This window comes from Corvus moneduloides, chromosome Z, assembly GCF_009650955.1.
Source record: "Corvus moneduloides isolate bCorMon1 chromosome Z, bCorMon1.pri, whole genome shotgun sequence".
Classification (NCBI taxonomy): domain Eukaryota; kingdom Metazoa; phylum Chordata; class Aves; order Passeriformes; family Corvidae; genus Corvus; species Corvus moneduloides.
In genome coordinates this window covers 13,348,082-13,362,283 of record NC_045511.1, presented here as the reverse complement: position 1 = coordinate 13,362,283, position 14,202 = coordinate 13,348,082, and the positions used below count along the sequence as shown (strand labels likewise).

Genomic DNA, 14,202 nt, shown 5'->3' with positions numbered 1-14,202 from the left:
ACACTGCTTTAACCTGTGTGTCCATTTCTTTTTATTGGAGAAAAAATATGTTGAAGTGTTGTAAGGGTTAATAGATAATACTGACTTTTTTTGTACTTCCTTATGTTTTAACTGGTGAGAGCTCAAGTGACTGGTACAGCTAATACAGAAACTTCATTCAAACTCCTTGTGTGTTTGGTGGATGGTATACCATTAGCTGCAATCCAGATTAGCTTTTGCTGTTAGATGCACTTTGTGTGCACATGTACCAGGATTTATATAATCCAATGTGGTCTTTGTCTTTTCAAAAAGTTTTGCCTAGTAATCAATGCAGTTACCTGTACAGCAGCATAAAATTTAAGCCAAAGTATGTATCACATTATTTAAGGAAGTCCTCTGTGGGTTGGTTTTTTTCTTCTCCTATCTTGGTATGAGATAAATGTCATGACCATGCTTAATGCAGCAAGTTGAATTTGAAAATAAGTTTATGTTCTGTTTTTTTTTGTTGTTGTTTTTAATTATATAGAGTTGCAGATGCAAAAATTAACAATTTTTCTCGCCTGGAGCCCACACTTCACCTCCTTGGTGTGCAGTTTAATGCGAATATGGCCCAAGACATCATGACAGGACAGCATGGGGCTGCAACAAATCTTTTATATGAATTGTATATTGCTTTAGAAAAAAAGAGGAAGGCAAAGTTCACTGGAGTAGCCATGGAAGCAATGAGACCTGCAGCAACTGTAAAGCTTAAGTCTACTGAAAGTGGAAATCGAGAGGTAACTAACTATGCCCCTTTCGAATAAATACAAAAAAGGTAGCATATTTACATGTACCTTTCAAGCATGTTGTGTGCTTTCCCTCTCTACTTTGTAAATATCCTATTCAAAACCCAGTACTTATAAGGAAAAGAAGCAGTCCTTTGTTATACGGTGTATTTGCACAGCTTATCAGGAGCCCAATAGGATATTGATCTTCTGTGTTCTGTGTTTCTTTGTTTTGGTTCATTCTGTGTTACCTGCTCTAGTTTCAAGCTTTCTCCAGACTTAATATATTATAACAACAAAGGCTAGTAGTTGTTCAGCAGCTGCCTTTTTACTCTTTTGATGAGTACAGGTTGTAGACTGCATTGCGGTCTAGATATCAACTCAGACTAATTTCCCCTCCAGGAAACCTATTTATAACTATGTTGAACTCTGTGCCACAGTGGTTTGGTTCATTCTGTTGCATGTCTCTCCATATATTTATACTGCACTCCATTCTGCAATAACCACATGCTGAGAAATACAAAGAGAGAAAAATAAAGGGAAAAGAGAATGTCTAAGAGGAAGTCAGTGTTGATGTGGTAGGTTCTGTTAAAGACTTCCTTCTTGTTTTCAGTGGTAATATTCAGTATGTCCAGACCATTATTTGTTATCAGGATGAGGAGTTTTTAAGAAGATATATATCACTGATTATATTCAGCTGGGAGAAATTTCACTTTTTTTTTTTTCTGGCTCTATTTCTGAAAAACAGTCTACAAGCAGAAAGTTTACCAACAAGTACAAAGATAGTACTGGAAAGTTGAAATATCTCTTCACCTGTAGAGAGACAGCTTAAAGAAATTGAGCAACTGAGAGGAGGTCCTGTCTTTAGACAAGTTCAGAATGGCATTTGAGTCATGGAATGGTTGAGGTTGGAAAGGGCCTCTGGAACTCACTTATTTTAACCCCCCTGCTCCAAGCGAAGCCAGCTAGAGCAGGTTCCTCAGGACCTTGTTCAGTGGGGTTTGAATATCTACAAAGCTGGAGACTTTCAGTAAAGAATTGCTTCCTTACCTCCCCTGGTGCAGCCTGGGACAAATGCTGTGACTGATGGATGGCTACAGGCTGTTCAGAAAGGACAGGAGGGGAATGAGAGGCTGAGGGGTTGCCCTCTAAATCAAGAGGTTGATTCAGGGTGAAGAGTTGTCTCAGGGATTGACCTGAGAAGGTTGAAAGCCTGTGGATAAGAATCAGAGACCAAAACAAAAAAGGGAACCCTGTGTATTTACTGCAGTCTGCCTGACTAAGGGGAGCCTATTGACAAAGTGTTGCTCCAGCTACAGGAGGCGTCGTGCTCACAGGCTCTTGTCCTGCTGGGGGACTTCATCCTCCCCAGCATCTGCTGGGAAAGTAGCACAGGGAGCTGTAGGCAATCCAGGAGACTCCTGGAATGCATGGAGGATTGAGCCAGGTAATAGACCGAGGGGATGTGATACTGGATCTGTTAATGCAAACAAGATAACTGGAGACATCAAGACTGGAGGCAGCCTGGGCTGCAGTGACCATGCATTGATGGAGTTTTAGTCCTGAGGGATCAGGTAAGGAGTAAAGGTAGGCCCCTGAACTTCAGGAAAGCAGACTTCCAGCTCTTTGGGAAGATAAATCACCTGGGAGGCTGCCCTCAGGGACAAGGGAGGAGAACAGAGGTGGCAGATCTTCAAGGAATTCTTCCATAGTGAGCAAAAGGTAGCAATCCCCAGGAGCAAGAAATGAGGCAAGGAAGACAAGAGACTGGCATGGCTGAGTTAGGGAACTGCTGGGAAAGCAAACACACAGGCAGCTGAAGCTGGGGAAGGTGAGCTGGTAAGGGTATAGAGATGAAGTATGGTTGTGTAGGGATGGAGTGATGAAAGCCAAGGCAAAGCTGGAAATGAACCTGGCAAGGGACACAAAAAATAACAGGAAGAGCTTCTACAGGTATGTTAAGCAGAAAAGGAAGGTCAATAAACAATGCTGGAAAACTGGTAACAACAGAGGAGGAGAACTTTTTTGCCTCAGTCTTCACTTCTCAATCCACACCGCTTGAGTGGATAAACAGCAGGATGGAGACTGGGGGACAGGCTCAAGAAGTGGGCCCATGGGAACATGATGAGATTTAACAAGACCAAGTTCTGGTGCTGCACCTGGGTTGGGACAACCCCCAGTATCAGCACAGGCTGGGCATGAACAGACCCAGAGCAGCCCTGCCCAGAAGGACTTGGGGGTGCTGTGGGTGAGAGGCTGGACATGCCCCGGCCATGGCACTCACAGCCCAGAGAGCCAAACATGTCCTGGGCTGCATCCAGAGCCCCGTGGGCAGCAGGGGAGGGAGGGGATTGTGCCCCTCTGCTCCGCTCTGCTGAGACCCACCTGGAGCACTGCATCCAGCTCTGGGGTCCCAGCACAGGAAGGACAGGGACCTGCTGGGGTGAGTCCAGAGGAGGCCATCAAAATTATTAGAGTGATAGAGCACCTCTGCTATGAGGAGCCAAACTTAGAAAAATGGGATTGTTCAGCCTGGAGAAGGGAAGGCTTCAGAGTGACCTAATTGCAGCCATCCAGGAACTGAAGGGAGCCTACAAGAAAGATGCAGAGAGACTTTCTACAAGGGCATGGAGCAACAGGGAAAGGGGGAATGCCTTCATACTGGAAGAAAGTAGTTTAGACTAGATATTAGGAAAAATTCTTTACTGTGAGAGTGGTGAGGCACTGGCACAGGTTGCCCAGAAAAGTTGTGGATGCCCCATCCCTGGAAGTGTTAAAGTCCAGGCTGGATGGGACTTTAAGTAACCTGGTCTAGTTGAAGCTGTCCCTGCCCGGAGCAGGAGGCTTGGAACTAGGTGATCTTTAAAGTCCCTTCCAAACCAAACCATCCTGTGATTCTGTTCCCACATGTCCTCTCACTGGATACCAGGGACAAGAGCACAGCACTTCCTCTGCACTTCACCTCCAGAGGAAGCTGTACAGAGCAATGAGGTGTCCTTTTCTCTCAACTAAACAAAGCTTGGCATCATTCAAGCTCAAATCTCTGAGTTCTTTTTAATGGACTTAGTTCTGATTTTCAGTTTGAACATGTTTAGAGGTTTTTCTGTGTAGATTAACACAGAAAAACACAGTTTGAAGCAGTGGTCTCAAAATGATCATATTTTAATATGTTTATTACTATTTCTGACTCTTCATTGCTTGATGTTTAGCTTTAGCATTTGAAAACTGTAGTACTACATCAGAATGACTTGCAACTACAGCAGATTTCAGAGCCTTCTGAACCAAAATCCAAGATGATAACAGATAAGAGAGCTCATGTGCATGTTGCAGAGCAGCTGAGAGCTCAGAACTTCCAAGAAGAGCAAAGAGCCCAAGATACTTAAAAGTGACTACTTATTTTTATAGACTTCTGAAGAAGTATTTCCTGAAGGTTATGTGCTTAATGAGTTAGTTAAAGCCAGTGTGAAGGCTTCTTGATTCTGTGCTACACACTCACATTTATCTAAGAACAAAGAAAAGTGGTGTGCATGGAAATAAAGCCAATGTACTCTTATGAGACCTTAAAAATGTATTTAAGCATCCCTTGATGTTGAGAGTATTTGCATATTGTTAAGCATGGAAAATATTTATAGATTTGAAGACAAAGTGCACGTTTCACACCTTGTATGGGTTTGAGATGTCCTTGTAAAAGAGGTCTGTGTCATTCTTCTTTTGTGAAGAAAAGATGAAGCGCTGTACAAAAGCAGGAAAATGACAGAAGGGCACCTATAGTGGGTATGGCCTCAGAACATCTTGTACTTCTGTGTAGCTATTCCGATGAGGTAAAAAAGGAGGAAGAAATTTCTTTAGACATGGAAACACTCATCCAAAGCAGAGTTCATAGTTTATATAGAGGAAATGGCCTGGTATTCAGGGGGTGTTGAACCACATTGACAAAGTAGTTGACTAATTTGATGTGTATTTTATATGGCTAATGAAGGAAGAGAGTCTTGCTGTGGTTATTTAGCTGTTCTATTGCCACTGCATGAGCAAGAATGAAAAAAAATCCCTTCATCTAGAAGGGACTAGATGTGTCTAGAAAACAAAATGCAAGCAATATACTAAATATTCAAAATAACATTTTGAAAGAGAAATTTTGAATATCTCTTTGGATGTATTATATGTTTTTAAATATCTTTGACTTCTTTGTGTAAAAGTATTTTTCTTCTTTGTTCCACCTTTACCTGCATGTGTATCTGGTGCACTTTAAATGAGTGTAATCTATATATTTGTTACTTCTCGATCATTTGAGCTAGTTTTACCTAATGTGTTACCTAATGGTATTCTCAGTTTCTGTGCCAGGAAACTGGTATTCTCATTTTCTGTGCTGTAATCAGACCTGAAACAGGTACTGTACTAGAACTAGAATTCAATGAAAGCCCTTTAAAGCCTATTAAACACTGTTTATCTGATGTTATGAACTAGTTTAACACAGAAAACCAGAGGAAACTAAGCCTCTGTAAATAAAATGGATCAGACCCAGAGAGGTTCAAAATATACCCAAAAATGTGATTAAAACCAAATGAGATTAGATGTTGGTGCCAAAAAATTGATGTTTTATTTCATGGTAAAATAGGCAAAGAGAAAGAAAAATAAAAGAAAGAAAGAAAGAAATAGAAAAAGAGTTGTGCGTGGGGATGGTGTGACAGAGGTTAAATAAGGAAGCATATCACCCATTCGAGAGCCCCAGCAACGTCTCATTGCTCCCCTCCATCGGATCTTCTGGTGGTGAGGGTCCCCCACCACTTCTGCGCCATCATGCCACACCAAATGTATCAAATCCAGTGGATTAATACACCTTTGGGCCATGTGGGAACACCCATGTGCCTCCCTTGCAGGGGGCCAGTTTGACACAGTCCCTTGCTACACAGTGGATCTGTTGCATCATCTCTGGTGCTCTGGTGCAGGGTCTGGGGACCCCTTTGGGGGGCCTTTGATGGGCCATGACACCTCCGCTGCTGTCCTTCACATGGGTGAGGCTTTTTCCCCAGGGTGAAGGGGTCCTGCAGCTGTGCTCCTCTGTACAGCGGAGGATGGGTGTTCACTGCCTTGAACCAGAGACTTCTCCAACACCCAAAGCCTCTTTCCCCCCACCCTTTGGTGTGAGGGTCTGTGCAAAGCCTGGCAGCTGATAGCCCTTGGGCTGCGGTCTCCATTCCGGTCTCCACTCTGAAGGTGTTAAGCTTGTGCTCTGTGAATGTATTCCTCTCCCCCAGCCCTGAGTTGTTACTTTATCTATGCTCATCAGCAAGCAGTTCAGGACCTCAGTCAGGGCTCCATTCAGGGCGTGGTGGTCTTCTCTGCAGCTTTTGTTGTACAGTTTTGCTATAATAAGCAAAGGTCCTTCATGAGGATGTTTAAGTCATAAACTATAAGGTTTCAGTCTCCGACATCTGCTCAAATCTGGAGCCTGATAATCTCTTCTAGTTTCTTCTTGGAAGATAATTTTCGGCTTAATTATATTTGCTTCATACCAGCATTACATAGGAAGAAGGAGACAAAATGAAATAATGGCCAGGATTCAAGCAGCTGTTACACAGATTCAAAAACAACCATCAAGACCCACCATAAAATCTGTTGAAGCCAAAAGATTCTTAAAGAAGAAGAGGGAAGCAGAGGTAATTACCATCTCTGTTGGTTTAATGCTAATTACATTAACGCAAATCCCATAATTTCTGGGAACATTTATAGTTACAAATGTTGTACTTGCACCATCCAAAAGCTGCTGACTGGCAAACTGATATCAGTTCAACCAGTGAAAATTGGGCTGAATATTTGCATGATTATGATTTTGCAGTTGGTTTTTAATAAGAATCACTTTGATGTTAAGAGAAATTTCATACTGAATAAATACCATAGGTAGCAATTTGGTTGCTGAAAGTAGATACAAGTCTACTAAAAAGAATAAATTAAATAAAAACATTAATGTTCCTTTCTGATTTGTGCATGATGACATTTTGCACCGTAATGTTTGAATTGTTCTGTAACACACTATGAAACTGTCTGCTTATTAAATGTTAGTAACAACTAAAATTGACAGTAATCTTAAATCAAATCAAGACATGCAGCAATTAAAAAAAAAATCTGCATTATCTGGTACCAAAAAATTCTTGGATTGTAATTCAAGTTCATGGATTGTATTGTCCTTAGGGGTGCAACTATTACCAGTTTTTGCAACGGGGCAACAGTAACAGATGCATTTAAATGTATAGTAACCTATAGGAGCATAGTTGCTTGAAAAACTATCAGGGATACATTCAAGCTACTAAATGTAAAGCAGATCATAGTTCAGAATATTTTGTTTCAAATCCCCACATGATGAGAATTATATACTCTGCTAGAGCCCTATGCAAAATCAGAATTATCCTGCAGAATGAACTGCTGCAAAATTCTAGGATTTTCTGGCTGGTGGAAGTAGGTGTAGCTAGGAAGAGGGAAGAGGGAAAGGAAGTGAAAAGTGTAAGAAATCATCTTGTCTTTATTCTTGGTTGGCTGATGCTTACAATATTTTCAGTGTAAGCATTTCTGTTGTACTAACCTGACATAAAAGTAATTCCCTAGTACTTGCTCTGTTGAACCTTCTTAATGTTGCTTTGTGAAGAGAAAGGAAACATAAAATTTTGTGTTACTTCTTCAGAATGTATACAGGGAGATAGAACAATTTGAGAAGTCTCAAGTGGCAGGAAGTGCCTCTGCAGTACACGGCCAGGTGACTGACAGGTAAATTTGAATATTAAATTGTTAAGAATAGGCAGGATCCTACCTCAGGTGTCTGCTATGTACACAGCTACTTGAAAAAAGAGTAATATCTCATTTAGTTTAAACTGTGATTATCCTTTGAATGAGTACTGCACTAGCTATGATTTCAGCTCCAACACAGTTGCAGTGTCTTTTACTTACCTTTGGTTGTAGTAGTGATGGCTCAAACTTCCTTCAATAGTTTTTGCCATGTATGCAGCAAGGCTCAAAATGCATCTTTTTTTCTGTTCATTTTAGTCATAGGGTCTGTAGGGTCAGCTAGCCTTGCAGCAAAATGGGAATGCTTGTGAATGTACGTACACAGTAATGTATTTCAAAGGGAAAAGAAGTAACTTTTCTCCTGAAACTTATCTGCATGTTGATTTATTTGTGAATAGTTGCAAGTAATTTTCATTCTGTCACCCTTAGTGATATGCATCCCTACTCAGAAGATGTGACACTCATACATACTGCTATGGATATATCTGGGTGTAAAACCTGTGATTAATAGCTGCAAAACTACTCAGAGTGTATTGCTATATTCAGGAGTGACCCATCTTTCTTTGGCATTTTGTGAGCCATTCTGACTTCCTGTTTCTGCAGAATTTGGCTTCATATTGACAAAGAAACTAATGATTAGTTGGCTCAAGTCAGTGCTGGAACCTTTCTCTGGACCTAGTGGACACTGTGGGGCACAAGAGCATCAAGAAGTAGCCGCAGTGCCCACAGAATGATGTTCTACATTTGTTAGACTTGCACATAGGTATACAGGCATCTCTATGAAAAGACGCTTAAGAACATTAATTCCTATCTTTCTTTTTTCAATCAGTGATATGCAAGAATTATTGCAAACACAGAAGTTTCAAGAAACAACTCTAGAAACTATACCGGAGATGAGAACTGAGCTGTTAAGTATTTATTCAGATGATGAATATATAAGGAAAATTCAAAAACATGTAGAGGAAGATACATTTGCTAGAGAACAACGAGCAAAGAGACGACAAAAAATGCTTGTGGATCAGTTAGCAGCACATGAAGCACAGGAGGTGGGAAATTGTATGCTGAAGTACATAGTCTATGTGCAATTAATTAGTAATCTAAAATGTGCTTATAAATATAAAATGAGTACTTCTGGAAGGCTGAATAAAATTTGAAGGGGATAAAGGGACTTACATACACTTATGTCTGAATACCTCTTTTGTGTCAACCCTTGAAAAATATGGAAGGTTGACTTTCTTCATCACCGCCCTTATGTCATACTTATAAACTTTAAAGGATGAAATTAAGGCAGCAGAACAAAGATTATTAAAAATCCGTTGTAGACCTGCCTTCTTTTCCCTGCCCCTCCCCTCAAAAGTTGAACGTCCTATGGTATCAAAATGTATACTGGTTCTAAAGAAGACACATTTAAAACCAGAAAACATGGCAGTCCTTGTTTGAATACCTGTATTTACAAATGTGTCATATGAAGGTTTTGGTCTGGACTGATGAATTTTGAAATGGTTGTGCTGGGTGATATGAAGAATCAAAATTTAATTTTCAGGTCAGAGCTTTGATGTCTGATGTGTTATTGAATAAAAGATATGTCTCTGAAGAATGTCTGCGTTGTGTCCAAAAATGAATGTTGCAGGTTATTCTGTTTTAATCCTGTCCCATAAAGCACAAGGATTTTAGGATTCCTCTTCATAGATTCTTCCTTTAAAGAGCAACTTTTAGATTACTGATTTCACAGATCTTCTGTTTTTTAGAATGGTTCTATCAAAATACAACCTTACAACTTACTCGGGTTTTTTTGATTTTTGGTTATTTTTTATTTTAGTATTTCCCTGTGAGTCCTTAGTTTAGATCATATGTGTCGAACATTACATAGCTGATCCTATTTCCACTGCTAGTAATAATAATACTAACTATAGTAGTAATAATAATAATATTGCATAATAATAGCGTTTCAGATGTGTAGCGTCTGGAGATTTTTGGAAATATTAAGAAAAAGTTTAATTTGTTGGGGTAAACATCTAGAAGTTAGATGCTTCTCAGTGTCTATGTCAGACCTCTGTTTTTGAAAAACACCTGTAGTGGCTAAGACCAAAAGTCCATTTCTCATATATCCTGTCTCTGAGGTTTCATTCAAAGAGATTTTACATTATGTTCTTGTTGATATGCATAGGCCATGAAGAAGTTTTGCAACCCACTTACCTGAAATCACTGCAGACCCCGAACTTGCTCTTTAGGCACTCTCAGCTCTTGCAGCCCCAGCAGTGTGGACCAGTGGTTCCAAAAGCCACAGCTACCAGTCTGCAGAGCACTTGGTGGATACAGCAGCTGAGTTCCAGAGCAGCTCCAAATCAAGTAAAAACTAGCAGTAGTGTTCCTAGCTTCCCAGGAAGAAAAATCAGCTTTGATGTAGGAGCAACTGAAATCACAGACTGCAGGGACTAGAAGGAAAGACAAATGAGCATTTGACTGAAACAGTAATGTGACCATATCAGAGAATCTATCTAGTGGTAATTTGGTTCTAAATTAGCAGAGGAAAACCTGTTTTGTTGGAACTTCATGGGATTTCAGAAATTAGATGTTAGTTGACTTAAGAGAAGTGGGAAGCAAACTGAGGTATTTTCTTTAAAAATGAATGAGTTTACAAATTAGTTCAAAATCGCTTTTTTCTTCCATTAGATATTGAACTGGAAAGGGTTTGCTGACTGAAATTGCAGCAGTTTATATGCATTTGGGTCTGGTTTCTTACCTATACTGCATAAACCTTGAACACAGCATGGGATCATTTAGAGTCAAAGGAATTTCATCCCTTTAGAGTGCTGTGTTTTGTATCCATACTTGCAAACGTTTATTAAAAGAATCTTGTTCAAACTCTCTTTTTTTGGTACACTACAAGTTGGAGCTTGGGAGAGACAATACTTTACAATTACATGACAGTACTGTAGGTGGAGCACAGCATGATGGAAGTCAGATTTTCATAGGCAGGTGTTGAAAGTATTTGACAGTTGTATGGCTTCTGAATCTTTATCTCCACCATTTCAACACATTATTGGTGATTTGTACTTGTTATTTTCAATGCTCTGTTCAGATTTTATCTCTCTGAGTTAAAAAGTTATCAGATGTAAGCTACTATCAGCAATAAATCAAGAAATTGAAAGTGGGAGGAGAAACTAATTGTTAGTAGCTTATTACTTGTCAATCAAGTAGATTTATGTATGCTAAGCTCTAAGTTTTGGTCATAAAATTTATGACCACACAACAGCACAGGATTTTTTCACTTGTATGTAAATCAAACAAGGAAACAGAAAAATAGAAGAACGTGATATAGTAACTATGTATGAACAACATGAAATATAAACACGTTAATGTTTGGCCACTGGATGCCACTGTTGTCTTAAGTAGGTAAACTAAAAAAAAGGTGTCTATTATGCTTTCTCAATAGTAATTTTTTGAAGTATTACTAAGATGTCCCATTTGTCATATTTATGATTTCTTCAAGCACTTCAAAGTTTACTGTGAAGATGTTTACATAAAATGTTAGGTCAAAACCTTTTACTACAAGTTTTATTTTGTGTCTTTGTAAGTTCAGAAGTTTCAAAACTTACCAGCCTTTGGCTTGAGTGCTTTGTGCATTCCTTTTTGTATGAAAGAATAGCTACTAATGCTTCACTCCCCCATCCAACCATCCAATGAGGATCCTTTTTGAAACTATGTGTTTGGAGTTTGGTGTTCTGAATCCTTCCTTATCTGGTGTGTAGGTTGAATTGCCTTCTCACTATTTCTTGTTCCTCAAAAATTTCCTTCTGGCTGTTTTTAGGCCTAGTGAGCATGCCAAAGTATTTGATCACTTAAAATACCGAAGTTCTCTATTCTTTTAAAAAGAGAAGATCTGTTTTGGCTGATGTGAAGTGACTCTTCCAATTTCCTTTTTGAAGAGCAAGTTCACCTAGAAAAGGTGTTTTAATTTCTCACTGGACCAACTGTTTGCACCACACAGTTGATGGTTTGACAAATCACCACTTTTAGGGTGGCTCATTCAGTTCTCTGTGAATAAGGATTTTAACATCCATTTTCTGCTGGTGAAGGGTTATTACTGCTGCAGTAATTCATGGCTGAGGGTAATCAGCAACTAATGAAAAAAATGAAGCATTTTTACTTGCAATAAGAAGTAAATTGTGTAACTTCTGCTCTTCTTTGAAATCTTAATTGAAATACCAAGTATAAGGAAACAGTGTCTGGAACTGAGGCAGCAAAGGGTACCATACCTCTTGTTATTGTCCTGAGTTCATGAATGTAAGAGGAAATGGACAGATTAACTCTTCATTAGGCAGTACTATTGGAAAATTTTATCACATGAGCTATATCAAATGACACTTAGAATGAAATTGTTGTGATTGCATTGTTTTCCATTTCAGTTGTATGTATGATGATAATTCCCTCCATAGAAAAATTATTTACAAACAGTATACTACGGATAAAGAACAAAACAAGACACATTTGAAATTAGATCCTCATTTAGTGAAAAGCTTTCTAGAGAGATAATATAGCATCCAGGTGAAGGACTCTATGATTAAGGCCCAAGATGAGTGCACATTTGTCACTAGGACTATCATGCAGTGTCATGAGATTCAGTGCTAGGAAAGGGGAGTTCAAAGCCCACATTTTGGCTAAAATAAGAAAAATGTTAAGACATTTTTGTATCAGCCTAATATTTTCAAGTCACCAGAATTTAATTGGAATGTACTTTCTTCCCAGCAATTGTGAAGGGAAATGAACTTAAAAAATATGGAAAGAGATTTATTTGTTTGTTTGTTTGTTTTAAATTGGCTTCACCCCAACAGCAGCATTAAATATCTAAATTATTTAGAAAGTTCTTGCTCTTAGTGTTGCAATTACAATAGTCATCCTGTGCAGTAGAATTCTATTGCAGGTGTCCTGGTTGCATTGTGTAGGACAGATCTAGACCTCTTTATATTTATCATCATAATGTATATATCATATGCAATCAAGTTGGATTTTCCATTTATACGTGAAGTTACATAATGTGTTTTGCCCTCTCCATCACAGACAGCTGATAGAAAATAGAAGTGATACTTCATATTGGTGTGTTTTGTTTTTCATTTTTTTAAATTACTACTAACTGACTTTACTTGTGCCTCTGTTTTTAGGAAAATGAATTTGAAATCTTCAAATCAAATCCCAATTTAAGTCCTTAAATTTGAATACATTTCATAGCAGTTTTGATGCATCTGAAGCAAATATTTCCTCTAGAATTCTGCTGTAGCATTCGTCTTTGGAATGAGGCTTGTAAGGCAAGCCGGTGTTTTTGCTTAGGACTCAAAAGGAGTTTTGGGCTGCGATAATGAGGCAAAACTTTTAGTTAGATTAAGCATTAGTTTAGATACCAAGAACAGTCTGGAGAAGTGTAGCAGTGAGAAGATACTATTATGTTTCAAGAATACTTTGAAAAATAACAATTCACAGCCTTCCAAGTGTCTGTGCACACAGACCATGTCTCAAGCAATGATTCAGAATGATTTTCTTTTAGTACTGCATAGTGTATTATATTCATGTCCCAGTGAGAACACTGGAACTATTACCCAGAGGTCCTGTATTTTGCTCTGTTCTGAGTTCTTCCTCATAGTCCTAATCTGCTGAATAGGGAAGAATGGAGAAGATAATTACCCAATTCCCCCAAAAGAAGGACAAATTTCAAATCTGTAGAAAATAGACTGCTTGAGGGTCCTGTAGATTTTTTTTTGAGAATGGGGACTGGTGGATAACAGGGTTAAATTAATGATTTGAGGAAAGGGTATATCTTCAGACAAGAAGCTGTTATTTGAAATATGCTGCAGTTTCTTTACACACAGGAAATAACCACATTAAAATGGAGTTAGTCTGACCAGATATATTTTTACTGGGTATCTCAGTTAAGACATATTTTGAATTCTTACATAGTTTGTGAAAATTGTACTAATAAACAGATACGAACGTTGTTCTGAATTTATGTCCTGTATAAGCAGGTGAGTGCTGTCATATGACGGCAGTCCTATTTCTCATATTAGCACTGATGAGTTTTCTAGGGAATAGTTTATAAATTGTGCTTTGTGCCGTTATTTTTTTATCTTTTAGAAGGCTTACCGGGAGGAGCAGCTCATTTACAGACTAATGAAACAATCTCAGCATGAGCGGAGGATTGCTGCTCAACTCATGCATGTTCGGCATGAAAAAGAGGTGCTAAGGCAAAACAGAATTTTCAGGGAAAAGCAATATGAAGAAAGACGACAGAAGGAGTTCCAGGAAGCTCTTGACAGAGAAGCGGTAAAAGATTGTTTGATCTCTGAATTGCTGCAGGAGTGCTAGAATACCCTCATGTTACAAAATAGAATCTGTGTTGTCAACTGTTAGACTGCAGGACTTTCCTAGGGACAGGATGACTTTGTGATAAATATATTCTTTTATCTGAGTTCAAAGGTACAGCTATAAGCAATAAGCATGTAACTGTAACTGTAGGACTGAGTGCATTTTGTACTGTGTTAGAAGTTTAGGGGGATTTTGCAGGGGGAAAGAACAGCTAATCTACCTGATCTAGTGCAAGGTGTGCCTGCGATGGCAGGGGGCTTGAACTAGATGGCCTTTAAAGGTCCCTTCCCATCTCAAACCATTCTATTGTTCCATGGTCCTGTAA

At 39.0% G+C, this 14,202-nt stretch overlaps 1 protein-coding gene across 9 annotated transcripts in view; it reads left to right on the top strand.

Moving 5' to 3' along the window:
• SPEF2 (sperm flagellar 2) overlaps positions 1-14,202 on the top strand; it is an 82,589-nt gene that overhangs the window by 9,190 nt on the left and 59,197 nt on the right. For 8 of the 9 annotated variants that reach the window (XM_032096703.1, XM_032096702.1, XM_032096706.1 and 5 more), the window contains exons 3-7: positions 506-755; positions 6,260-6,400; positions 7,420-7,502; positions 8,350-8,566; positions 13,647-13,835. In XM_032096703.1, coding sequence (XP_031952594.1) covers positions 506-755; positions 6,260-6,400; positions 7,420-7,502; positions 8,350-8,566; positions 13,647-13,835 — 880 coding nt within the window. Of the gene's footprint in view, positions 1-505; positions 756-6,259; positions 6,401-7,419; positions 7,503-8,349; positions 8,567-13,646; positions 13,836-14,202 lie in introns of those variants that run through there. The other variant, XM_032096705.1, reaches the window with a different exon arrangement.